The following is a 27,519-nucleotide window of genomic DNA, read 5'->3' as shown; positions in this document are numbered from 1 at the left end:
AATTTTTTATTAGAATTTTTTGCAACTTTTAAGTAAAAATAATTGTATTTTAAGATGTATGAGTTTATAAGACTACCTTTTTGAATCAATAATTTCTAGTAAGGATTTAAAAGACTGTCATGCAACTTATAAGACTAGGCTTTTAAAAATATTAATCATTATGCTGATTGAATAAGAGCGTGAATTTATCAGAAGTTAGCTGAGTTCAAGACTGTAAAACTTATCTCTCTATACTCCCCACCATAAAGGACAGAGTGGATTTTATAATACCAAGATTATCTGTCCTGCCTATTTGAATATAGAATGATTGGTCCATATTTGAATTTGCTGAGTTCGTCACAAAATAATTTTAATCAGCTTGTCTTTGTAGCAAGGAACACCTGTACTTTGCAACACAGAATTATGCATCTCTTTATTTCCTATTTCATGCTCAGGTTTCCTTCCCACTTCTTCCACAAAGACCCTGTAGAAAAACTCAGAAAGACTATTAAAATGTCTACAGTCTACAGCATTTGCTGATATCCCTTGTATTAATTCATCTCGGGAGGCTACTTACATGTTTATTATTTTCCAAATAACTCAATATGCATATATTATATAGCGATTCTTATACTCAATATAGCTTTCAAATTCTATGACTGTTAAAATGTTATTAATCTGTTTTGAAGGAAAACTCAGTATCGATATATAAAATAATAAAAAGCTTTCCATTTATTGAAGCAAGTTTTATCCTCATTTTAATTTTCTAAAATATCCTGGCAAGATATACTGATATTTAAGAAATACATGCACTCTTCATTAAAAAGCTGAATTTATTAACATTAGTGTTTTAACTTTTTTCTAATTTTTTAAAATAATGTTGCCCAGTATTTTGCAGTCACAACTCATAAAAAAGTTTTGTAAATTATTGTTTAGTATCTCTACCTGCTGAAATGATAATATTTATGAATTAATATAGCTCTTTCCAAAATTAAGTAATAAGATTGAATATTTAACAAACCTGGAGAAAATTATTGATTCTAACCATAGAACAGTCATTTGATTAATTTCCAAGCACTATTCCTTAAAATCAAAGATGTTCTATCATTTTTCTTTTACTCTCTCAGCTCTCTTTTGAATAACAGGTGGACTTACTTCATCCAGTCGCCTTTCAGTTCCCAGGGCCAAGAGGTTATTGTATTCCCTTTCAAGAATCTGCCTTGCCTGTTGACGTCAAATTACAGTTACCATCACTGAAATCATATTTTATTTTAAAAATCATGTAGCTTATATTTCTCCAATAATGTGTTATAAACCATATTTTATTTATGGGTTTTGAAGTTTTTAGCCCTCCATGTCTGTTATTAGCCATTGTAAATTTTGACTACAAAAAAAAAATACAGGGCTTTTTTTTTTTTTCCGTGATCAGTAGAGAGACAGTCTGGCATAAACCTCTTAGGTCAGGAGGTTTGGTCTCACTTCGTTACTTTATTTCAATTGAGTATTTTGTTTAATCTCTGAAATATGTAAAAACAAAATAAAAAGTGAAACTGAACTGCCAAATTTTTATCGAATCTATGTAGGTAGTTCTCAAACCTGGCCAACGATTATCATTTGAGGAAAGTTTTGATAATAAAGATTCCTATGCCCTATCTCTTGATAACTGATGTCTTAGGACTATGATGTGGGTTGGAGGTTTTATTTTTTATTCATAAGGAACTATACTGATTCAAATCATTATCCAGTTTTGGGAATCACTGGCATATCCAATGCTAAGAGTCTGTATAATTCATACATGTAAATAGAAATGACTGCCTCTCAGAGAGGCAGAGACTGATGGCCATCTGTCAGGGATTTCATTTAGTGGAATCTGGCACTCAGGTGGGAGATTGGGCCACATAACTTCGAAATCCCTTTCTTGTTTAATTGTATGATATTTTTGGGATAGAAATCCACTAGCCTGAAATTAAAACCCCAGGGACATATTTCAAACATTGAGTTAACTTTCATTAACAATCACGAATACACAGCCATTTTTTTTTCTATAAGTTTAGTTTATCATTATATAAACCAGAACACATTGAGACCACAGCAAAAAGTGACTTGCCTGGGTGTTTTGTGTTGGAATCTGTAATAATAAAGCTAAGCTGCTGTAGTCAAAGTTTTCATCCAGGGCTATAAGTGAGCCATGCACCCCGCTCTCAAGTATATTATTTGCATATTCTCGAAGTCCAATTGCTTGTATCCAGCGAATAACTCGGTCGTTGCTCCACACCAACACGTCTAGGAAAAGAGATGCATCATTTTAGGATGCAGTATTTGCATAGTAGAACCACTGGCTGAAATGAGCCATGGGTATCTGGCCAGGTCACATTTATGCTGATTAATCCACACTCTAATGCATCTGGCTCCCTTCATTTGTGTGTTGTTACTGTTTTAATAATTAATCTTTTCGAGTCTCTATTTAAAAAGTTGTTCTTCAGAGTGTTATAGCTAAAATGACAGCACTTCAGTCGCGTAGAACACGTTGTCTGTGTTTCTTGGTTTCATACTAGAGCCCTAGGTGTCTGTCTGAAGTTCAATATTTTTACCATCAGAGGGAGACATTTCTTATTTGTGTCTTGATACACACCTCTTCAGTAAACAGCAGACGAGATTGTAATACTGTCTTTCATCAGAAGTGTTTATTAACCACTACCTAAACATTGGCATATAGACTAGAAGATTTTTTTCACCTGAAGTAATATATAAGAACAGAACGGTAAAATAACATAAGGCATCAACAGATGGATACTTACCTTACTATTATATTTCAATGCATTTTTCCCAATCACTTGCTAATGCAAAATTTAAGCACTCAGTCAAATGTCAAAAATTGTTCCCGCTCTATTGAAAGTAGTATTCTATTGAGGAAAAAATTTCTTTGATTTTTATTTTATAAAAATAAAACTTTCAGCTGGGCGTGGTGGCTCACGCCTGTAATCCCAGCACTTTGGGAGGCTGAGGCGGGCGGATCACGAGGTCAGGAGATCGAGACCATCCTGGCTAACATGGTGAAACCCCGTCTCTACTAAAAAAAAAATACAAAAAATTAGCCAGGCGAGTTGGCGGGCGCCTGTGGTCCCAGCTACTTGGGAGGCTGAGAGAGGAGAATGGCGTGAACCCGGGAGGCAGAGCATGCAGTGAGCCGAGATCGCGCCACTGTACTCCAGCCTGGGCGACAGAGCGAGACTCCATCTCAAAATAAATAAGTAAATAAATAAATAAATAAAACATTCAGAGGAAACTGTCATGTTTCTTTTTTTTAGATAAAAACATCAAATTATGTTTTATCATTTATTTTCTTCAATATCTTCCCATTAAAAGTTGGCAGAATGCTATATAAAAATCAGTAAAATAGTCCGAAGGACTAAAATTGTCCATAGAAAAGAAAGAATTTCAAGAAACAAGGGGATATGAGAAAAAAATTAAAACATTTTTACTACCCATAGAAAGGGAAAGGAAACTATAATTACTATTAAAGTAAAAGTAAGTTTTCCTGTCCGTGTTTTTCTTTCTAATGAAGTGCCTAGCTTTTTCAGAAAAAGTATAAAAGTCTTTCAGGAAATATTCTTCAACTTTAACCGTTTTAAGTAACTGTTTCAATAAGCCTTTGAAAAGCATGTTTTAAATAACTATTTTGATGAGTCTTTGAAAATCCTTATTTATCTTATTTTACTCATTTATAACAACTTAGATGTTCTTGTGTATAACTTTGAAGCAATAAAGTGATAGCACAGACCCACAGAGGTCCCCTCATGCACCTTCTCAGGCACCATTCTCACCTAACAGTAACCAATATTCTGACTACTTTCATTACAGAATCGCCTTGCCTGATTTAATTTTTTTTAGCTTTTCATATATAAAATCACACAATATGTACTTTTTTGTCTGCCTTTCATTCAATATGGAATTTATCTATGCTTTAGCAAATAGCAGTGGCGTGTTCATGATCATTGCTATCTAGCTTCCCATTGCATGACTATGCCGCAATGTATCCATTCTACTGTAGATGGCCATGTGAGTAGATTCCACTTTGGGTTATTAAGAATAGTGTTGCTTTGAGGGGGAAACGGTGGGGGATGGCAAGGGATAAAAAACAACACATCGGGTACAGGGTACACTGCTTGGGTGATGAGTGGACTAAAATGTCAGAAAAATCACCAGTAAAGAACTTGTTCATGTAACCTAACACCACCTGTTCCCCAAAAACCTATTGAAATAAGAAAAAATAGTGCTGCTTTGAATATTGTTATACATGTATTTTGTTTTGTATATTTACATGTTGCACTAGAATAAATAACAAGGAATAGAATTGTTATGTGTTTACTTGTTAGCAGATATTGCTAAGCAAATTCCACTCTCACAATTTAACCATGCATTGTTAATGTCTGAAGATCTTCATCTTTACCAATGCTTTGTATTTCTCATTTTTGTTTTTGTTTTGTCTTACTTTTTTTAGCCATTATGGTAGGTGTGTGGTATTATGGGTTGAATTGTGTTCCCCAAAATTCATGTAGAAGCCCTAACTTCCAGTACCTAAGAATGTAACCTTAGTTGGATATCAGGTCTTTATAGAAATGATCAATTAAAATGAGTCAATTGAGTGGGCCCTAATTCAATGAGACTGTTATCATTCTTGAATGGCAAAATTTGGAAATAGACATGCACACATGGAGAGCACTATATGACGATGAAGGCAGGGATCATGGTGATGTTCCTATATGCCAAAGAACATCAAAGATTGCCAGCAAATCACCAGAAGCCAGGGGCGAAGCAAATAGCAGATTGTTTTCAGTAGGAACTGCCTCTGCTAACACCTTGGTCTGGAACTTCTAGTGTGTAGAACTGTGAGACAACACATTTCTGTTGTTTAAGACACACAATCTGTGGTACTTTGATACAGCAGCCCTGACAAACTAATACATGGGGTGTCTCCTTGTAGTTTTAATCAGTAACACCCATTATGAACTGAAAATGTCTGCTACTTTTAAGGTTTGTCAGTTTTGACTTTCCATATTTTAAATCTACATATTAGATGTATACTAATTTGCTATATCTTTCTTTCTATTATTTGAAAATAGCCAACTTATTTCTAGTATGTTTCCTGCCTTAAAGTTTATATTCTGATATTAGAAGAATCACAGTAGCTTTGGTTAATATTTGCATGTATATCATCTCCTTAACTAATAAGTTTTCTAGGTTCTTATATTGAAAGTGTGTCCATTGTGTACAGCATATCATTGTTTTTTAATCTGTCCTTAAAGTAGTTATTGCCCATTTAATATTATTACTTTGATATTTGTATTGAATTCTACCATCTTTCTATTTGTCCTATCTGTTCTTTGTTCTTTTTCTCTCTTTTTTGCCTCTTCTTATTGTTTTCTTATTTTATTCTACCACTCCATTAGCTTTTTTTCCTTCCTTTGTCTCTCTTTCTTTCTTCTTCTTTCTTTCTTTCTTTCTTTCTTTCTTTCTTTCTTTCTTTCTTTCTTTCTTTCTTTCTCTTTCTTTCTTTTTTTCCTTCCTTCCTTCCTCCTTCCTTCCTTCCTTCCTTCCTTCCTTCCTTCCTTCCTTCCTCTCTCTCTCTCTCTCTCTCTTTCTTTCTTTATTTCCTTTTTCTTTTTTTTAGACTGACTTTCACTCTTGTTGCCCAGGCTGGAGTGCAATGGCATGATCTCTGCTCACTGCAACCTCTGCCTCCAAGATTCAAGCGATTCTCCTGCCTCAGCCTCCCAAGTAGCTGGGACTACAGGCATGCACCACCACACCTGGCTAATTTTGTATTTTTGCTAGAGATGGGGTTTTACAATGTTAGTCAGGCTGGTCTCATCTCCTGACCTCAGGTGATCCACTTGCCTTGGTCTGCCAAAGTGCTGAGATTATAGGCATGAGCCACCATGCCCGGCCCTCTATTCGCTTTTTATATTTACACTTTATATTATTATTTTAGTAGTGATACTTAAAGCTTATAATATTTGTTCTTATTAGAGTCTACTATAACTTATTCCTTTTATTATTTTCTAGATAATGCAAAGATTTTCAAACAATTTAATTTCACTTATTCCCTTCCGGCCTTTTGCATTATAGTTACGTATTTTAATTCTATGTAAAATTTAAGCCCTGCAGATATTATTTTTACTATTATTATGACATTTACCCATACATTTTTCAGTTCTCCTCCATCATGTGTGTATTTTTTTATTATCTTTATGATCATTTCCATCTGCCTGAATTACTTATTCTAATATTTCTTTTCTATTTTTTTTCTGGTGAAATAGTCTCTCGGATTTTGTTTGAAAGTTTATTAATTCTGTCTTTAATACTGATGGACATACTTCAACGTAAGAAGTTAGTTTGATTCAGCATTTTAAGGTTATAATTCCATTTTCCTCTAGCATTATTTAGTTGAGCAATATCAGTTATATTATGTTGCGCCTTTGAAATTATTGTGGAGTTTACTCTGGCAGATTCTACGATTTTGGGGTGTGGGAAGTCATGGTTTTCAGTAGCTCTACTGTAATGTGTTTAGATGTGTTTTTATTTCCCCTTTTATTTTTAATCTCACTTGGGGTCCATCGAGAACCTTGAGTCTGTGGTTTATCATTTCAATTATTTTCTTTTTATGTCTCCACCAGTATCTTTTCAAATATTGCTTCTTTCTTATTGTCTCTTACCTCACCATGTCCAATATGTCTCTAATGATGTTTTATGTCATTCATCCTTTTTGTTTCTTGTCATATGTGGGACTAGGTGTTTTCAAGTGATCTTTCATTTCGATAAACGCTCTTCTACTGTTAAACCACCTATTGTGTTCTCAATTTAAGTCTTTATACTTTTCACTTCTTCAAATTTCCATTTGATTATTTGTTAAACATATTGATTCCAACTATATTAAATTCTCCATTTTGTCACTTACATATTTTTAAATAAACACTGTCAGGGTCAACTATGGATATGTTTATTTTTTCTGATTTTTATCATCGTGGTTTTCCTCATTTTGGCCATTATCTGACATGTCTGAGTTTTTTTTTTAATTGGCTCTCACACAATATGATTGAAAAATTGCAGAGGCTCTGAATGTCAACTTCTTCTTGACAGGACTTTTATGTTTTTCTGAAGTTATAATAAGGGCAGATCAACTTAATTCCAATTAAAGATTGAGATAAATCAATGCTAGATTTCAATTTTAACATTTCAAAATAAAGCTTAGGAATCTCCTTCACTATAGTAACCATTTTACTACCTATATGTGTTCTGTAATATGTTCTAAACCTCAAATATACATAATAAAATTTATTTTTAACGTTAATAGACATAATAAATAGCCTGATCTGTTTAAGTTTACCCTTAGTCCTAGGATGTGTTTTATCAGAGACCTCAAATTAAAGTATATTTGGTGGTTATGACCTTTGATTTTTTTTTTTACTGTATTATCATGAGATTACAACAGTTCTCTTTCTAGATTTATTACCCATTTGGCTTCGGCTTTCTGTTCAATTTTTAGATTATAATTCCATCCTTCTTAGAAGTCCACAAACGTCTCTAGAGGAGTATTGTATAAATGAGCAGTCTTAATTATTTTATTATTATTATGTTTTACAGATTCTTTGCTCCTGAAGGCCCAGCAGTTTTTGCACCTCTAAATTCCATTCCCCACCACCACCCCACTCCGTTCCCTGCTTCTCTGTTAGATAGAGGAAAAACAGTAGAGAATGACAGTTTTACCATTTCCTTACATTTCTCTTTTTTCCAAGATCATAACCTTTCAAGTCCTGTCCCTCTTAATTGGTTTCTACTGTTTTCAAATAGCTCTTTATTATCATTTATTGATTTATCTAGCCATTCTATTTCTTCTTGGCGGAAGATTGGTCTGACTTAATATACTCCAATCTATCAGAAGTAGAAGTTCTTCAAATTAGTTGGTGTCCTTTCTGTCTGTGCCAATCCACAGTACTAGCAAAACATTTGTATGTGAATCTGGAAGCTGAACATGTATCTGCCTCACATCTCTCTACTTCACTCCTTTTGTGGATAGAATGACCTCATTTCAAAAGAAAGATCCTAGATCTTTCTTTGGATTTAGGTACTAAGGAACATGAGAGGAATGCCTGCATCCCACAGTCTTATGGCTATTAGCTGCTCCATCCAAAGCAGAATGAATTTCTGCAAGAAGTAGGACATTTATTGTCCTCCCCTCAGAGTTTTTCCTCTTTCTTCCCCTCCGGTCTTCAGCAAAGCAAAGGATTTCCTCAATATTCTTTACTATATAAGGAAATTTTATATTATACATGTTAATTGTCTCTCTGAGTCAGTTCTGAAGTGTAGTTTTTCCTCCGAGTTTTCCTTAGCCTATTCCATTGAGGTTTTTGGACCTCAGAAAATGGGATGTGAGTTGGTTAGCATCACATTTTGGCTATATAATCAGCTGCTGTTGATAGTTACTGATTCATTCTAACAATTGGTTACCCTGCACTTGAATTCCAAAAGCTAGGCAAGTGCTTGTGGGTGGCAGCCACAGTTCTCCACTTAATTTTATTAAACACACCGTTTTTTAAAAATGAACATGACAATGCTCTCAATAATAAAAAATAAATCCAGTTTTCTTTGCACTAGATGGATTTGTAAATAGGGAGTATTTGGTTTTTTCTAGACTTAGGTTTATATTTCGATAGTCTAAGACATATGTGGTTGTGATATTTCTGCAAATATGTGCCCATCAAAAATTCCATCGTCACACCTGTAGTTAAGAGTGATCAAATATTTAAAATGATCTGCTATGAGGTAAAGGAAAATAAAGCATGAATTCAAACGTTTCCTCCTCAGAACAAAATACTTCTTTTTTTTTCATTTTTAAAGTTAGATCCCTTTCCATAAATCTGTTTCCAAGCAATGTATGCACTGACTTTAAAACTGTGTAGAAATCTTCTTGACCTAAACAATAAATGGCTAGAAATCAGTGTTGAATGCTTCTTAGCAACAAATTAAATGTTAGTAGGTTCTTGATATTCACATGGTCTTTTCACTTCAGAAAACCATTCATTAAGGTCAAGGTTAATTCACACTTCAGATAATAAGAGACCCCCTAGTCACTGTTGAGAATTATTCCTGTAAATGTTACCAGATCAGTCATAGGAAACAAGCTATTTATGATCTCATTCACAGCTATTTATCAGATAGAGTTGTGTGTGATCATAGCGAATCGTGGCAGTTTTTTTTTCCTCAGAGCTACACTCTAATCAGCAATTGCCAGATACTAATATAACATTTGGTATAGGGCCAACTGGGTAATTCCTCTCCTTTAGATCTATCTATATGTGAAACATTTCACGTGGTGAGCTGAGGCATAATAAAGTCTAATTGGATAAAAATACTTCAGAAAGGAAACTACAAAGTGGTATCCTATGGGTAAAATCAATCTGTGTGCTAAGACATTCATTGTGTGGTCAAATGCAAACTTCCTTCTGGGGTCTATCTTTGGTCCATTAATTCCCAAATTTCAATTCAACTGAACAGCAATGCACTGAAAACAACCTGCAGTTTCCTGGGGCCCCCAAATAAAGTGAAATCAAACAACTCGATTTTGATAATGGAAAAACACTTTCTTGCTTCGAACTAATGCATCAAATGAAGTGTTAAAAGAAATCCATTGTGAGTCTGTCTACTCTCCGATGAGACATACATAGAAAACTATTTTTAACCAATCACTGTCACATGCATTCAAGCCCATTCCATTAGAACTAATGTACTTTCCAAGACCTGCCAAAGATAAAAGTAATTTCTGACATTGTTTATAAAAAATGTAAATTATAGAAACCTAAAAAATATCTTAAGAATAAAACAGCACTAATATTATTTTCTTATCTAAATTAAGCCTTAAAAGAAGTGAAGATGAAAACAGAGATTCATGCCTACCCTTGAACAATTAATGTAATGTAGAAACACCCACTAAATTTGATGTAATGCTTGTACATATCAACTCTTGGATAATAGGAAATGGAAATATAACTAATAAGTATTTGAATATCCAAAATTTTCCTTAAAAATTTTGGTTATATTATTTTCCTTAACATTTTCTTCTTCTTTTTTTTTTTTTTTTGAGACAGAGTCTTGCTCTGTTGCCCAGGCTGGAGTGCAGTGGCGCAATCTCAGCTCACTGCAAGCTCTGTTTCCCAGGTTCATGCCATTCTCCTGCCTCAGCGCCCCCCAGTAACTGGGAATACAGGCGCCTGCCACCATGCTCTGCTAATTTTTTGTATTTTTAATAGAAACGGGGTTTCACCATGTTAGCCAGAATGGTCTTGATCTCCTGACCTCGTGATCAGCCCGCCTCGGCCTCCCAAAGTGCTGGGATTACAGGCGTGAGCCACCGCGCCCGGCCTTTTTCTTCTTTAAACAACAAAAGTGGATTGATTGCTTTTAGCAAAAATATGCCCACGTATTATCTTAAGTGAAACAATTCAGAAACAAAGTCAAGTACCTCACGCTTTGACTTACAAGTGGGCAATAAATAATGTGTCCAGGTGAACACAGAGTATGTAGTGATAGTCATTGGAGTTTCAGAAGGGTGGGAGGTTGGGAGGGTGGCAAAAGATGAGAAATTACTTAATGGGTACAATGTACATCATTCAGGGGATGGGTACACTAAAACCCAGACTTCACCACCACGAATATATCCATGTAAGAAAATCGCACTTGAACCCTTTAAATTTAAACCAAAAAAATACCTTTACCTATATCTTATATCCAATCATGTATTTTTTCCTTCAACAACAACAACAATAAAAATAGAATGGTCTCTAAGAATAGAATCTAACATATTCCTCTTTGAAATTATTCTTTCTTGGGTATATTAAGGTACTTCTCTTGAAATTATTCTTTCTCAGGTATATTAAGGTACTTCTCTTTTGAAATTATCCTTTCTCGGGTATATTAAGGTACTTCTCAACATTTAGATGATTAGTTTTTAAATACGGTATTTTTTCTAACAAATCTGCAATATGGAGTGTCTTTTCTTGTTATTCAAACAAAACATTTTTGTGCACATAACAGTTGCAGCAATTTACACTGTTCCTTTACCAGCTAAAATTATTAATGAAGTAGTTTGGTTTATAGGGGAAAATCCTTATATCATTCCTGCATAAAATCACCGTATAATTTCTTTAACTATACAGCGTTACAAAAATAAAATTGCTGGGGCACTGGAATAAAATTAAAATGATATAAACCAAAGATGAACTGCCATAAAAATGATATACCATGTTTCTCTGAATCATACTGAGAATGTTCCATTAAAAGTTTGACAAAAATATCTACATGGAGACATCTTTAGTACAAGCAGAATGTATAATTAATAGGTTCACATAAATAAATCTCATTTCAAAAACTCAAGATTATTCCTCAAATGGGATATTCACCCTATAATATGGTGATACCCGTTTCTGTATTTTAATTAGAAAAGAATGGAAAAAAAAAACAGTAACAATTCTAGCCAAATACTTATGCTACTTACTGACCATTATTAACACATATAACATTTTAGGTTAATAAAAGTGAAAGCTAAAAACCCCAGAATAAAGGCATTTCATATGAAAGAAAGATGTATTACCTTTTATTTCATGTTGGCTTGCTTCCCGTCTTCTTTCTAGTTCTTTTCTGTCATAATTCAACCTCTTTAAGCACATAATTCCATATTGTAAACTTGTTCTTTTTTAATAAAAAAATAAAAAAAAAAAAACCAGTGAGTCTACCTCAGCAGGTGGAGAAAGTTTTTTGATTAGCCATAGTCAACACTATGCACTGCTTCTTAGGGCAACAAGTTAATAAATTACATTTGCAGTCAAATCCTTCAGTATTGGAGGGAAATACATTTATAATTATTATTCTAAGCACAAAATGTTTCAAAGTAATAGAAAAAAAGTTTTCAAAATAAGAAAAACCATAGTTTTAAAATCATCATGGATTATATTGTTCATCTATGTGTCTTTGTCTTTCATTTAGCTATTCCTACATTAGATGCAGGCAAATTAATATTTTATTCACTTCAAAAGAATTTAAAGTCCCCATTATGGAGACAGGAAGGAATTTATAAGAAATGGATACTCTCTTCTTAAGCTGATGAGAAAAATAACACAAAACATGAGTAAGTTAGGTAATAGGATAGAGGACCAAATACTAAAATGAGTAGCTCATAACTCTAAATTATACAGAAATATGTAAGAAGAACAAGTCAGCAGATATTGAAACTGAATGACAAGGATATGTGGAATGAGCAGAAAATTGATTGATCCTTAAAAGTATCAAGTAGCAGAGACAGGTTGACTCAGGAAAATGGAGCATCATGAACTAAAGATTGCAGATGAAAATTTAAAGGTGTGGTTAGTGAGACACACATTCCAGAGCTGAAAACCCATGCTAGGAAGTAAGGAGGAATACAATTATACATGGAGAATAGGGCATATTAAGGAAAGCCTTAAACTGTGTTTAAGTATGAAATACATATAATTGATACAGAATTATTGGACAATTTTTGGAGGAGGAAGAGGTGACAATAAAAGTTTTCTGTTTGGCCAGGCACAGTGGCTCACGCCTGTAATCCCAGCACTTTGGGAGGCAGAGGTGGATGGATCATGTGGTCAGGAGTTCGAGACCAGCCTGGCCAATATGGTGAAACCCCGTCTCTACTAAAAGTACAAAAATTAGCCGGCTGTGGTGGCGCATGCCTGTAGTCCCAGCTACTCGGGAGGCTCAGGCAGAAGAATCGCTTGAGCCCGGGAGGCAGAGGTTGAAGTAGCCCAGATCATGCCACCGCACTCCACCCTGGGCAACAGAGTGAGACTCCATCTCAAAAACAAAACAAAACAAAACAGTTTTATGTTATGGAAAAATAATCTCATAGCAAAATAGGAGATGGGGAAATAAGTAATCAGAGAAGACAGAGAAATCAATTCAGGGTTCAATTCTGCCAAAATAGGGACAACGGCTATGTGCTTAAAAGGAAAATCGATAAACCAGGGATGTTCTGAGAGAGAAAATGAGAAGGCTTAGTGACATTATATATAAAGATGCAGAAGATGTGATAGGAAAAATAATCTGTAGACTTCAAGAGTAAAGATCATTGATTATCAGTGATACTTTACATGTTTAGGAATATAAGCAAATTTAGACATACACATTGGCCAGGCTACACTTACTTGTTAGTGCATTTCTAAGCCCCACATTTTAATAAAAACAATGTTAAGTCAAATATTTCGGAATCAGAGAAAAATGGAAAGAAAATTGCATTAGGCAGGTGTTGTCCGTTGAATTGTGCTCCCTAAAATTTACATGTGGAAGCGCTAATTCTCAGCACTTCAGCATGTGATTGCATTTGGAGATAGTGCCCTTAAAGAGGTAATTGAGTTAAATGAGGCCATTAAGGTGGGCCCTAATCCAAACTGACTGGTGACCTTATTAAAAAAAGATTTGGACACTTGGTGACAACAGGAATATATATTCACAGAGAAAGGATTATGTGAGGACACCAAGAGGTGACCATCAGCAAGCCCAGGAGAGAGGCCTCAGAAGAAAACAGACCTGCCAATTCCTTGATCTTGAACTTCTAGCCTCCGGAACTGTGAGAAAATGAATTTCTGTTGTTTATGACACCTGTCTGTGGTCTTTTGCTGTGGCATCCCTAGCAAACTAATTCAGTGATATACTAGATAATACTGATATAATCACTATCACAGACATTGGGCAGCTTGAGATTAAACCAATGCTTCTTGGTCAGTTTCTGCCAAGTTTTGATATAGAATACAAAATTATACTATACAGAGGACATATAATATTATGAAAATGTCTGTCAGATGGAAAACTGGGCCGAAAAGACCATAGGATGCAATATACCGTCAGGTACTACTTGCTTTAAGTTGGAGATTAGCATAACTTAAAAATAAAGCTTGGGGCCGGGCACGGTGGCTCACGCCTGTAATCCCAGCACTTTGGGAGGCCGAGGCGGGCAGATCACGTCAGGAGATCGAGACCATCCTGGCTAACACAGTGAAACCCCGTCTCTACTAAAAATACAAAAAAATTAGCCGGACGAGGTGGCGGGCGCCTGTCGTCCCAGCTACTCAGGAGGCTGAGGCAGGAGAATGGCGTGACCCCCGGGGGCGGAACCTGCAGTGAGCCGAGATCGCGCCACTGCACTCCAGCCTGGGAGACAGCGAGATTCCTTCTCAAAAAAAAAGAAATAAAAATAAAATAAAATAAAATAAAATTAAGCTTGGGCGTTTCCCAGAACAAACAAAAACCAAGTCATTTGAGTATTTTTTTAATTTGATCATTATATAAAACATTTTACTAAAGTAATAAAACAGTATTAAAAGTCAATCTAGTGAAGAATGGAAAAACTGGACCCCAAAAATCTAATGCAACCACGTGAAATATGAAGCCCTAAACTTCCCATGACAGGGAGCTCACTCAATGTATACACTACAAGGCAGCTGAGGGTGGTACAAAGCTGTTTCTTCTAGTAACTAGAAGTCACTCACCCTAGGATCTACATCTGTGTTAACTAAAAAATAACATGCTCAACAGAGAAAAAATAATTCTTCTATCACATAATAATGATCTTAAAACCTAAGAAAACTCATTTAAAGTCTTCCTTCATCCAATTTAAATGTATTTAATTACTTCAACTTTACCACTGGACTTCTACCACCTTATAACAATTTGATACCCATAAGTAAATGCAATTTCTATTTGTTATGTCACCATATGGTAGCACTTTTGTTGTCCCTGCCAATAAACACAGTCTAAACATGCCTTGTCAAGCCATTAACCCAAATGGAGAGTTTCGTGCTAACGATAAATTCCTTATCTTTTTCACACAAGTTTCTGTTAAATTATGGATTCTCCATCCAGCACTTTAATAGGTTTTTAAAAAAATAGTTATATTTATCTTTACCACATTTAATTCAACAGTGTCAACAACTGCATTAAAATTCAAAATATCACCATAAGTTGGAATCAAAAGCCCCTATTATCCTCTATTTATCTTAATTTTATGTCATCAACATATCTAATTTTTATACCATCTTCACTCCAGTCACTGATTAAATGTTGGACAGGAGAGAAACAAATACAGTCTCCCAAGCCAAAATCATCTATGCTTATATTTATTAACTTATCACCACAATCAACTTTATGTGAAAAAAAACAACCAAAATCCAGCTGACATTGTTTCACCTAACATAAACACAGCATTTATGATATGGTATTATAACAGACCCCTTTTTATCTGCTGGATGGTAAACAACTTGAAAAAAGACATTGCCTTTTGTTCATCTGCATCCTCACAGTTATCTAACACAGTATTGTTTTAGTTCTGAAATTAATATACAAATAAGCAAACTCACAAGAAGACATAGAAAAATAAAAAACCACAAATATGTCTTAAAAGAAGAATTTCTTCTCAAAGTTTTTCCTAGAATGTTCCTAAATTATAAAATTTATAACCACATATTTTTGTAGAGTTGAAACTATGAATATTTGTTTATTCTTCCTAATTTTCTAATATAAACACATACAACTATAAAATTACCAACATGGAATTTTCAAAGAATCTCACAAAAAATAGACGTATGCTCTATGAGAAGAATTTTGTACACCTGTATTTCCATAAACTTTGGGCACATAATATGCACATAGCTCTAAATTAGAAAGTTCCTGCAATTTGCTGGATGGAAATATTTTTCCAAGTAGATGTACACAAATGATGTTCAAATGACATATATTTTCTGTCTTCTAGACGTCCATTTTTGTTTTACTAAAGTATAGGTAACATATTGTTTCATTTTAATTATTCTTTGGGAAAAAAAAAAAAACACCTACCGATGGAAACTGTCCACCATTTTTAAATGGACACGGAGATCTTTTTTTGTTAGGTGATCTAACATTCTTGCATCTACCAAGCATTCCATAAAGTAACTTCTGTACTGAGGTAACCCCAAGCTGGGAAGCCATTCATTTCCAATCCACTCATGGTTCATATCTCCATAAGCCAGGGTCTGTAGAAAAACCGGACACTAGAATTGTTTTATAGCAGTCAAGTTTCTTAACCAATCAGATGAGATGGTAATTGGAGAATATTACCTATTACTATAACTGATATCTAATTACTATGATATGTGGAAACAAAGCAAAAATAATATTCAGATAGCATTTGATTTGATTTGGTATAAAATGGAACTCTGCATACATTTATTAAAGTATCTGCCTATTGAAAATGGTTGGCAATTTACTTTGTATTCTCAAAAGGAATTACATTTTGTCCAAGTATGTATTTTATTAATAAAGATATTATTATACAAACTCTGAGCTTTAAGATTCTGTCTTTATATTGATAGGTTTGTTTTATTTGTATCTGTCATTTCCCTCTTGTCAATGCCATTATTGCCATTTCCCACTTATCAATGCCACTACTGCCATTGCTATATTGTAATGACAAATGTTGATGTGAAATGGAAACCTCAGTAAGCAGAGAAAGGAATAAATGTTTTGGAGAGACAGAATTTTGAAGCTTTGTATGGACATCGTTGTTACTTAGCAAAGCAGGTTGTCAGCTTTCCAAAAAATCATTGGAAAGAATCAGTCTTTTCTAGAAATCAATCAAGATAGACTCTAAAAGAAGCAGGGCAGGATCGAAAACTAAGACAGATAACCTAATTCTTTAATATAACAAACAAACTATTATTACCAATACTGTTCAAAACAGCTAAAATGAAAACCCAAATCAACCATTACCACTAAACCAAAATTTTAAAAGAACTATTATTCTCTATTATTTTTACAGAATTCCCATTTAGTTCCTTATCACGCCCTAATTTCTCAATTCTAATATGCATTTCTAGGGAAAATCTAACTCCTCCTCTTCTTTTGTGTGTTCTCAAGAACGATGAAATTTTTATCAAAACCAAAATCAAATACAATCCTACTGTGTGTTTAAATACAGGTCCTAATATAACTACCAAAATTTTTCTCATATTGAAAGGTTTCAATCAGATTGAATATAACACAGATTTTCTCGTTTGGTCATCCAAAATGTGGAAATGTAGAAAAAATGCACAGCTTTCTTGCAAAAGTATATGTCTGTTCCTAGTATAGACACCTGTCTCATACAAACATCTCAATAAATGCTAATGACTCTGTGGTCTGCAATGCCAACACTTGCACCTCCAGTCCATCTTCATACACTTTGCATTATATCTGAAGGCATGTGCAACTCCAAATAAGTCTTTTCTTTCTTTTTGTTCCCCCTTTGGATCCAATGTGAATGCTTCCTGATTAAATATATACAGGAGTGATTTCAGAGGAATTTAAGTTTTGGATCATTCTTTTGAGAAAGAAAGAAAAGTACCCTTTTAAAAGAGGTAAGGTATGAAACATCAATCATCTTATTTTACAAATATGGTAATTTAAAAAGACATATAAAGTATTAAACGTAATCTAGATTTACCTATACAGATCAGCCTAATATTGAGCTAAGTGAAGGTTTACAATATTATGACTTATGACAGTTTCTTAATTTATATTCTCATTGCCTACTAAATGATATTAAGGGTCTTAAAGCATATGAATCTCCTACCTGGGCCCAGCTTCCTTCCTCAGATTCTTTCTGTGTTAGCAGCAGGAAATGATTAATAAAGCAGGTAAATATAAATTAATTTCAAATCAATACAGTAAAATTTTTCTAGCAGAAGCAAAATTGTTATACGAAATGTTTTGTATAACAGGCAGAATAAATATACAGATTCATAGACCCAGAGTGATCAATTTAGCAGTTCAAAGGCAATTAGGCAGCAACTACATCATTTTCAATAAATTCTAATTTAAATGTTAAATTCATAATTTTGTGAACATTTGATTTGGTCATTACAAACCTTTTTTTAATTCTTAAATGAGTGTAATTTTCAAAATGTAATGTGCTATAATAAAAACTTCTGATGACAAATATCTATATGTATATATGATAGAGAAATCTTATACAAAGTAAATTAGTGAAGTGAAAAAACTGACTGTATCCCTCCAACAAAGCTTTGTGATAATCAAATAGATTTCAACAACAGCCAACAAAACAAAACAAGACAAAAACCAAGTACAACAAAACTAAACTAAACATGAAATTAGTACATGACATTGGTGTTTTTATCCATAACAAACTTGTAGATAATCAATTTTCAAATAAGGATAACACTGAAAAGACATTAAATTAAAAAGAAGTTGATAAAGATAAAATATATGATATGCCCAACTTTGTTACTTTACATGAAAAAATGATTTTTATAACATTTTATTTTTAAAAGTGACAAAGAGTCCCCAAGAAATTCTTTAAAATTGTGCTTTTCAGTACCAAATTAACATAACACTTTTTTGGTTTTTGGGGGGTTTTGTTTGGTCAAGCTTGTATCTAAGATGGTAAAGCACAAGAAACCACATGATCCTATTAAAAATGAATATTCAATCTAATCTTTTCTATTAGCAATTTAATTTAGTTTAGAAACATGTTACCTGTGAATATGTCCAATACTAAATATTTGTTACAAAAACTTCCAATGTTGCAACATGAATACTATTTATTACTTTCTTCCTTATTGTTTGTGTACTATAAGCTCTTATGATATTAGCCACAATCTAACACTATTTCATTTAAAAAGTTCAAGAGAGTACAGTAAAAGAAAACTGTAAAAAATGTTAGCTATCATTGCATATAACTATAAAAACACACCCTATTACTCTGGTCTATAGTAAACAAATTAGTTTCCTCATCCAAAGAGCAGCAAAGTCACTTTCCTTCAGGTTCAACAAAGCCATTAAGACTAACCGTTTTTGCTGGAGCTGCAAGATTTTCCATTTCTTCATGAGTCACCCAAACGTTGCCTGAAGGCTAGTGAGGAGGCCCAGAGGGAAGCAGAGGAATCCATGGGAGGCAAGCAGTGGTAAAGAAGAAAGGCAGCACCTCTGTGAGTTAACAGCAACACAGCAATACCACAGTGCCCTTGCCCCTACCGTGTGCACGAGAGATAGCATGGCTGGTTTGCTCAGAGCTCCCTGTTTCTTCTACTCAAAAAGATTAACTAGAAAGAGGCATGCTGTGAAGCTCTTGGGGGTTGTAGATTTAAAATGACATTTCTGCAATTATTAATCGGAAAAAGAGCATCGTCAAAATTTGCATTTCAATGGTGTGTGGCTATCAGATCTATTTTTGTAATAACGGTGAACTGATTCAATTTGAACTGTAGAATAATGTAATTTTAATTTTTTTACTCAGAAAACAATGGCACATGCACTTTGTTGTGTTATTATCAAAATTTCCTTCACATAATTTTGATTCTCAATATCCTTTGAAGGAAAAAAATGGTTGTCAATATAAAGCGGGAAGCATTATCATAACTTATCTGGAAACCAGCATCAGCTTTTCCCAAAAGATTCCTTTTAGTGTGTGTGATTCAGTAAATAGTAAGTGTCCCTGGATTTTTGCAGTTGAGAAAGAAGTGAAATGCTATTTTTAATTTAATAAAATGTATTTTTCAGCCACACTAATAACTGTCAAATTATAAAACCCATATATTTTCTAATTCTTCACCAGTATCCGATACCATTATAGAGAAGAACATAGTGTAAAATAAATTTTTTTCTCTAGCAGGCAATATTCTATTATAAAGTCCCATTTGCTTTCTAAATAAAACACCCCTTGGTATTAGTTCTATACACTTAATAATGCACAGTTTCGAAACCAAAGTCCACTTAGTAACATACAGATCAGGCATATCATTGAAGGTATTAGCCCCTGGAAACCACTTGCCATCAAATTCCATCATTTCTTTATGAACATTGCAAGGTTTTTCAAGCACATCAATGAAATTTACATCCTATGTATTATCTGCTACTTGTTTTGGGGAGGGTCCAATTTTTAAATAATTGGTGTAGCAAAGTTGTTACCCAAACATTGCAAGTCATCACCATAATTCACTTTGGGTTTTTCTGCCATTCGCCTAGTACCATGACTTTTCCTGTATTAAAAACAAATGTAACTACATATAAATTGATGAGTATAATTTGATGTAAGTGAAATCTTATATATGTATATACATACATATATACAGTCATGCACTACATACCGACATTGTAGTCAAGAATGGGGTGCATGCACAACAAATGGTCTCATATGATTATAATGGAGCTGAAAAGTTCCTGTCACCTAGTGATATCAGAGCCATTATACCATTGTAGTGCAATGCATTACTCACGTGTTTGTGGTAATGCTAGTGTAAACAAACCTATTGCACTGCCAGTCGTCTAAAAGTATAGCACGTGCAACTATGTGCAGCCCATAACCCTTGATAATGATCATTAATGACTGGGTTATTGGTTTATGTATTTACCACACCATGATTTTTTAATCATTATTTTACAGTGTACTCCCTCTACTTTTGTTTTTTAAAGAGTTAACTGTAAAATAGCCCCAGGTAGGTTCCTTGGGAGGTATCTCAAAAGAAGGCATTGATATCCTAGGAGATGACAGCTCCATGTGTGTTACTGCCCCAATGACTTTTTAGTGGAACAGAATATGGAGATGAAAGACAGTGATACTGATGGTCCCGACCCTGTGTAGGCCTATAGTGATTTGTGTGTTTGTGTCTTAGTTTGTAACGAAAAAGCTTAAAGAGGGGAAAAAATAATGAAATAGCAGAAAGCTTATAGGACAAAGATATAAAGAAAGAAATTAATTTTGTTCAGCTGTACAATGTATTTGTGTTTTAAGCTAAGTATTATTTAAAAAAGAGTCAAAAGTTAACAAAAAAAAAAGATTTATAAATTATAAATGTTACCATAAGCTAAGGCTAATTTATTACTGAAGAAATAAAAAGTTTTTTTTATGAATCGTGTGTAGTATAAAGTATAGTGTTTATAAAGTCTACAGCAGTATATAGTAATGTCCTAGGTCTTCATATTCACTAAGTGTCCTATTCACGTGTACCATTTTTTATCTTTTATACTATATTTTTACTGTACATTTTCTATGTTTAGACATATTTGGATACACAAATACTTACCACAGTGTTACAACTGCATACAGTATTCAGCTTAGTATCATGCTGTACAGGTTTGTACCCTGGAGCAATAAGTTATACCACATAGCCTAGGTGTGCAGTAGTCTATACCACTTAGGTTTATGTAAGTCTGCTCTATGGTATTCTCAAAATGAAGAAATTGTCTCTTGACTCATTTCTCAGAACATATATCTGCATTATGTGACATTTGATTGTATATATACTTAAGTAACAAACAGAAATGGGTGGTAAAGATTCATAATTATAAGCAAATTTGATGCACATAAAAATTCCACAAACTGGACATCAAATACATGTGTAGAATTCATTTTCTTCTACTGTTTTGGAATTTAGAGTACAGACGATGTTTTTTCTATAAGATAAATCTGTGTACACCTATTAAATAAATTTAGAATATAAAAGTCATATATGTCCTTAAAAGTCCCTTCCTTGTATCCCCTGCTTCTAACAATGATGCTCATTATAAACAGAAAGTTGCATATGAGTATATAAATCATTACATTACTTGGAATAAATTGTTTTTATTGAATTTAGGAGGAGTGTGCTGTGCTGAAAAGCACTTTACATGCATCTGTCACATTCCCTTTACACCCAGTTATCGTGGTGCTTTGCTTGAGTGGGTGTACTGTTGGTTCAAAGTGAGTTTCAGCAATGATTACCTGAGAGGAAATTCATTTAAGCCAATCTTAAATGGCTTAAGCTTGCAGAACAGTGTAAAATCAATTTTACACTGATTTGTGTAGCTTCTGCTTTGAATCGTAATCCAAATAATGAAGATCTCATCCCTTCTTTAAGAAACTACCTGTATTGATTATCTCATTCTAGAGTAGATACATGCATAATATCTTTCACAGGTTATCTTTAAGTCTGTGTCTGCCAGTCTGTCACCATATTCTAGGATGTAGAACATGCTGGAAGCTATGGTTTTATCTGTTTCATTCCTCACAACATAAGCATATACCCAGGGCAATTTTCTAAAGTATGACTGGCAAACTTTCAGAAGTCATTATGTTAGTTGTTTCTGTTTGATATGCAGTTTTACTTGTGAAGACCACTGCCAGCCCTATAGTCTTGTAAAATAGCCGACAGAAATAGTTTCTACACAACCTAATCAAGTAGACATTAACTGAAGTTTTAACAAGTTTATTTTATAGGCAAGCTCATATGTAGTAAGTCAATTATTCAATCAGATTGCTCTCTCTCCACCACCACTTTAGGGGATGGAACTTGCATCTAAGTACATTGTGAGGGAGTAATTTAGAGCATGAGAGTTTCAGAGAAAAGCATCCCTGTAAGATAGCTAGATTGGGAAACTTTGAGCAACCAAAGGGCGTAAAGATATGAGCGCCTTGGGATTGAGGATACAGTACAAAAAGTAGGTTGGGAAAGCATAAAAGACAAATATTGTATAACTTGGTTGTGGTACTCTGAGATCCCCTTAAAATTATCTACTCACTGCCCTCAGTAGTCTGTGCTGCAATCTCCCCCAAAAATGTGTGAGCTAGAAAATGCAAACCAATAGTCATTTTTTTGTGGCTAATATCATCTGAGTCTAACATGAAATTTATAAAATTTCAATTATATTATCAAATTAGAATCAAGGGGCTTGAGTTATACAGTAGCACTTACTAATGACTACCCTAGGACATTTCCTAAATCTGTCTAAATTTCAGGTTCTGCACCTCTTAAGTGGGACTAAAAGTGCATGCTCTAGATTAGAAAGAAACACTAAAAAGTTTACATTATGATACAACATGTTCTTATACAGGACTGGGACTAGGATGAGGCACATGAGGTCCTGGGAGGCTATAATTTAAGGAAACACTCACTTTCAGGGTTGGTATCTGACAATGAGAGTCTCTTTAAATTTTATGCTTGAGATTATCTTGCTTGTCTCCCGTTAGTACCCATGGAATAGAACTTTGAGAAAGTATCAAGTGAGAAGGAGAAGGAAATTTCTAAAAAATGATCAGAATTAAAGAACTTACCTAATTAAATCATTCTGGAAAGAGTTAAGACAGAAAAATAAATATTACAATGAACTTAAGAAATAATTCGTGAAAATTAATCAGGTGAAAATAATGAGTAGTCTTGCTGTCAGAGATACAGTGTAAGTAAAGCAGCCAGACCTCAGAATAATCCTAAATCTTACCTAGTTAAAGTAACTTTTGTTACTACCTAGGTCATTTAAAGTGTTTTTTACTTTGTAATGGAATTACCAAGTAGTAACTTGAAATTACTTTTCACATTCAAATGGCCTGGATCCACATTTCTCCCCTATCTGAATTTTTGTCTCTCACTATAAGATAAATCCTTCTCATTATAATAAGAATGGTATTTACACCTCACTCTCTTTTCAATAAAGGTTGAGGTTTATAAAGACAATTATACCACACCCTCTTTTCAATAAAGGTTGGGGCTTATGAGGTAAGTAATAATGAAAAGAGAAATCAAACAGACTAAAAGAATGCTATAAAAAGAAGGAAAACTGATAGAGTGCAGGAAGCAGAAGCAGGAGAATGTGCTTGTTAGGAGCAAACCCACATAGGAGTATGACCTTAGATGAGTCAGTTTACTTCTTTACATTAGTTTTGCCCATTTGTGAAACAGCTATAATAAAAGTACCTTTCTCATAGTGTAGTTGTGAGAGTCAAATGGGCTATTACATGTAAAGCACTTAGAACAGTCCCTGACAGTGAGCATTCTGCTGATGTTGGCTACTACTGTAATTATATTAGATATTCTGTTAGGTAATCTCCATTCAAGCAAATCTTTAATTCAAGAAATACTCTGTAGGTCTCTGTATTACACCGAGCTGACTAATGCCTATCTTATGCCTTACATTTATGCTCAATCTTGTTGAATTATATGGTTTTCAAAACTCACTTTGTTTAAAACTTATTTCCACTGCACTTGCTTTTAAAATGTTTAATTCATCAATTTAAATAAATGTTACATAAAGCAAAATATAAAACAAATTTGGCTCCTATATAAACACTAAGTTGAATTAGTTGGAAAAACCAGAGATAGGCAAATCTTGAAATACACTATCAATAAAACACAATTTTGTCAAAGTCTGGGCAAGGCATTGTAAATGTCCAGAAGGATTCCTCATTCAAATGGCTTTTTGAGTTATCTTGAAGTCGTCACTTTAAAAAGAAATACCAACTAGAGAAATTAAACATGTTTCCAGATAAGATTATCTAAAAGTATAATGTGGAACTCCAGACATTGGAAACATACACAAAAAAGTTTTTGGTGCTCCATCTAAATTTGCAATGCTTGAGCATTTCCATAATTTTTACCTGAGATAAAGTATTCAAAGAATGCACTTATTTTTGTTACATCCTTCTTCAACCAAATTTCAATTAACTGGTATCTCCATCTCTATCCTACTAGGTAAGAGACTTTCTATAGTAACAGTAGCTTGGGGAAAAGAAACAGAAAGCTGGAAATTTAGGGCTGGCCCAAGGTAATCATACATGTGACATTTAAATTTTCCATTTTGATGGTCCAGCCCATTATTTCTAGGCAGGAAAGGAGGCAGAATCAAATAAAGTAGTAGAAAAAAATAATAATAATTAAAAAAAGCCCAAAAGCCCAAGTACCCTGTCTTTTTCTCCTCAGAACTTCAGTTAATAAATACGAAATACCTGGCTTAGGAACCCAAGCCCAAACCTCAGTGTGCAAAACGACTTGTATGATCTAAACAAACTGTAGTGTTCTAGAAGACATGACAGAATAACTTTGTTAAAAAAAATCAAACAATCTGCCTTTGTGTTTTGTAAGTGTGAATTCTAATACATAATGTTAGGTTATGACTTTATGTAGTAGATTCATTAATAGTGATTTATGTGGAATTTTCATTTGCAAAGCAAATTGTATGGGAAATATATTAGAAATGAGTAAATGCTTCCATGTGGATGGAGTAGAAGGAAGAGGAAACATTTTGTAGATATTTTTAAAGCCTAGAGACACAACTTAACTTCTCTCATAGAATTTGCATCAGTATTTGGCAAGAGGCATATATATTCCATGAATACAGAGCTATTACACATTAGTAAAAAGATAAATATTCCTATAATAGTATAGATAAGTTGGAAAGGTTATGAATAGAAAATTAATATGAATACCAGATTAATAAGAATATAAAACTTTGCACATTTAGTAGTGATTTTTAAAATGTAAATTAAGCAAGGAGATAACCAATGTTGACAAAGGGAGAAAAAATAGCAACACAACACAATTTAACAATTAAAGTTTAAAAGTATTAAGAATATGCATTCCCTATACACAAATATAGCAATGGAAATAACCACAGTTTATGCAACAACATAATTACAAGCACATATTTTACACACAACAACAAATTGTGTTACACAAAACAAAGAAAATGTCCAATAGTAGGAATTTGATTAAATAAATTATCACATTTCTACAAAGGAGATATTCAACAACTAAAAGTGATGTTGCAATTGCATATTTAATAAAATGAAGAAAATGCTTACACTACATTACTAAATTTCCAAAAAAGTACAAATTAATATATTATGTGAAATAATCCATTTATATAAAAAGATAATGAAAAAAGAATGACAAGATCTTCATCAAATGTTTTCAATAGTGAAAAAATTAACATTGATTATCTCTAAAATCAGTATTTTTTAATGTTTTTAAATTATTTTATTGTCATCCTTGTATTTTTCTGTATTTTACAAATCTTATACAGGATCTGTATTAGTTCAATAAACATAAAACTTAAATGCTATAAACAATATATTTTTTATGTTTCAAATGTTCATTTTTGTTTGAAGCCTTATCCAGCTTGTAGTGATTTCTCCTTTCTTGAAGCTCCATCACACTTCATTTCTATTGTACATTTTGGAGTTAATCTATATAATCCTGTACTAAATCTACCAGTCAACATGCTTATTTTCCTTAGTAGAGTTTCCCTTTCTGATCTCAAGGCCACACATGTTTCTTATACTTCAGCAGAGTATACGAAATATGTGGGTAGAGTGATCTATACAATGATTATTTTAAGGTGAATATTTGCATAATATCTAAAACTTGCCAGGCACTATTGTTAAGGCTTGGGGTTGATGGAAACCTGATACTATCTTTATTTCGTCTAGTGTGAGACAAATCAAGAAAAGAAGAACTGTAAAATGTTGTTTATAAGTACATGGAGTGGTAACTCAGGAAGGAAACCAAACCCAGACTTTGGGGGCTCAGCAAAAGCTTTTCAGAAGAAATATATAAAAGAATCGATAAATGAATAATGAATTGGAGAAAATATGGTGACCTTGAAGTAGGATGAAAGTTTTGGGCAAAGGGAAGACCAACTACAAAAGCTCATAATTGACCAAAAGGAAAGACGTTTGAAAAATTGAAAGTAGTTCCTGACCTGGGGAAATAAAGCCTTCGAGGTGAACTGAGGCTAGATCATAAAGCTTTCTTTACTTCTCCCCATTCTTTAAACAATTGAATGTTAATTAATATGGTATAATTGAAATTCCTTCAGCTTGGTTAAATAGTTTTAGAAAAATAGTTTTAAAATTTCCTATTGTTCATTAAGAAATGACTTACACTGGTAAATAAAAATAATAAAATGTATCATATTTTTCATCTGGAATTTGGGACTTCAAATTTATTTTTGCAAGATTGATAATGTTTAATAATTTTGTTTGCATTTGCCCTTGGGAGGAAAATGTGGATATAAGCCATTTATGATGCTTCCCTCTCAGCTGGAAATTACTCAGCAAACTCTTCATCAGACGTAAATTCAATTTACAATAACAATTTTAATGGTCTTCTCAGTTTCTTATTTTAAATATACAGGTGACTCTTGAACAACACAGGTTTGAACTGCATCATTCCACTTTTACACAGACTTTCTTCTGCCACTGCCACTCCTGAGACAACATGACCAATCTCTCTCCCTTTCCTCCTCCTCAGCGTACTTTCAACATAAAGACGATGAGGATAAAGGCATTTATGATAAACTACTTCCACATAATGAATAGTAAATATCATTTCTCTTCCATATGATTTTCTTAATAATATTTTCTTTTCTCTAGCTTACTTTATTGTACGAATGGAGCATATAATACATATAACACACATAATACATGCTTATCAACTATTTATGTTATCAGTAAGGCTTCCAGTCAAGAGTAGGCTCTTAGTAGCTAAGTCTTGAGAGAGCCAAAAATTCTAGCTGAATTTTTGACTGTGTGTGGGGGGTCAGCACCCTTAACTCCCATCTTGTTCAAGGGACTACTGTATTCTGAATTGTCTTTTAGCTTGAGTCATAATCCAGTTATAGTGAAAAACATTTGTATCTATTTAAAAAAATATAGGTAAGGGTTTTAAAAATTATATA

General features: G+C 33.5%; 1 protein-coding gene across 23 annotated transcripts in view; it reads right to left on the bottom strand.

Annotated features, from left to right (window-relative positions):
* The window catches only part of PPFIA2 (PTPRF interacting protein alpha 2), a 510,037-nt gene that overhangs the window by 7,530 nt on the left and 474,988 nt on the right, over window positions 1-27,519 (bottom strand). For 12 of the 23 annotated variants that reach the window (XM_030819900.1, XM_003259605.3, XM_030819901.1 and 9 more), the window contains 6 exons: window positions 18,884-18,946; window positions 17,648-17,677; window positions 15,895-16,088; window positions 11,627-11,724; window positions 2,087-2,262; window positions 1,135-1,203 (listed from right to left, as the gene is read on the bottom strand). In XM_030819900.1, coding sequence (XP_030675760.1) covers window positions 1,135-1,203; window positions 2,087-2,262; window positions 11,627-11,724; window positions 15,895-16,088; window positions 17,648-17,677; window positions 18,884-18,946 — 630 coding nt within the window. The remainder of the gene's footprint in view (window positions 1-1,134; window positions 1,204-2,086; window positions 2,263-11,626; window positions 11,725-15,894; window positions 16,089-17,647; window positions 17,678-18,883; window positions 18,947-27,519) is intronic. The other 11 variants (XM_030819903.1, XM_030819904.1, XM_004089159.3 and 8 more) reach the window with 4 other exon arrangements.

Source organism: Nomascus leucogenys, chromosome 10 (assembly GCF_006542625.1).
Source record: "Nomascus leucogenys isolate Asia chromosome 10, Asia_NLE_v1, whole genome shotgun sequence".
NCBI classification, from domain to species: domain Eukaryota; kingdom Metazoa; phylum Chordata; class Mammalia; order Primates; family Hylobatidae; genus Nomascus; species Nomascus leucogenys.
This window is presented reverse-complemented; position numbering and strand designations above follow the sequence as displayed.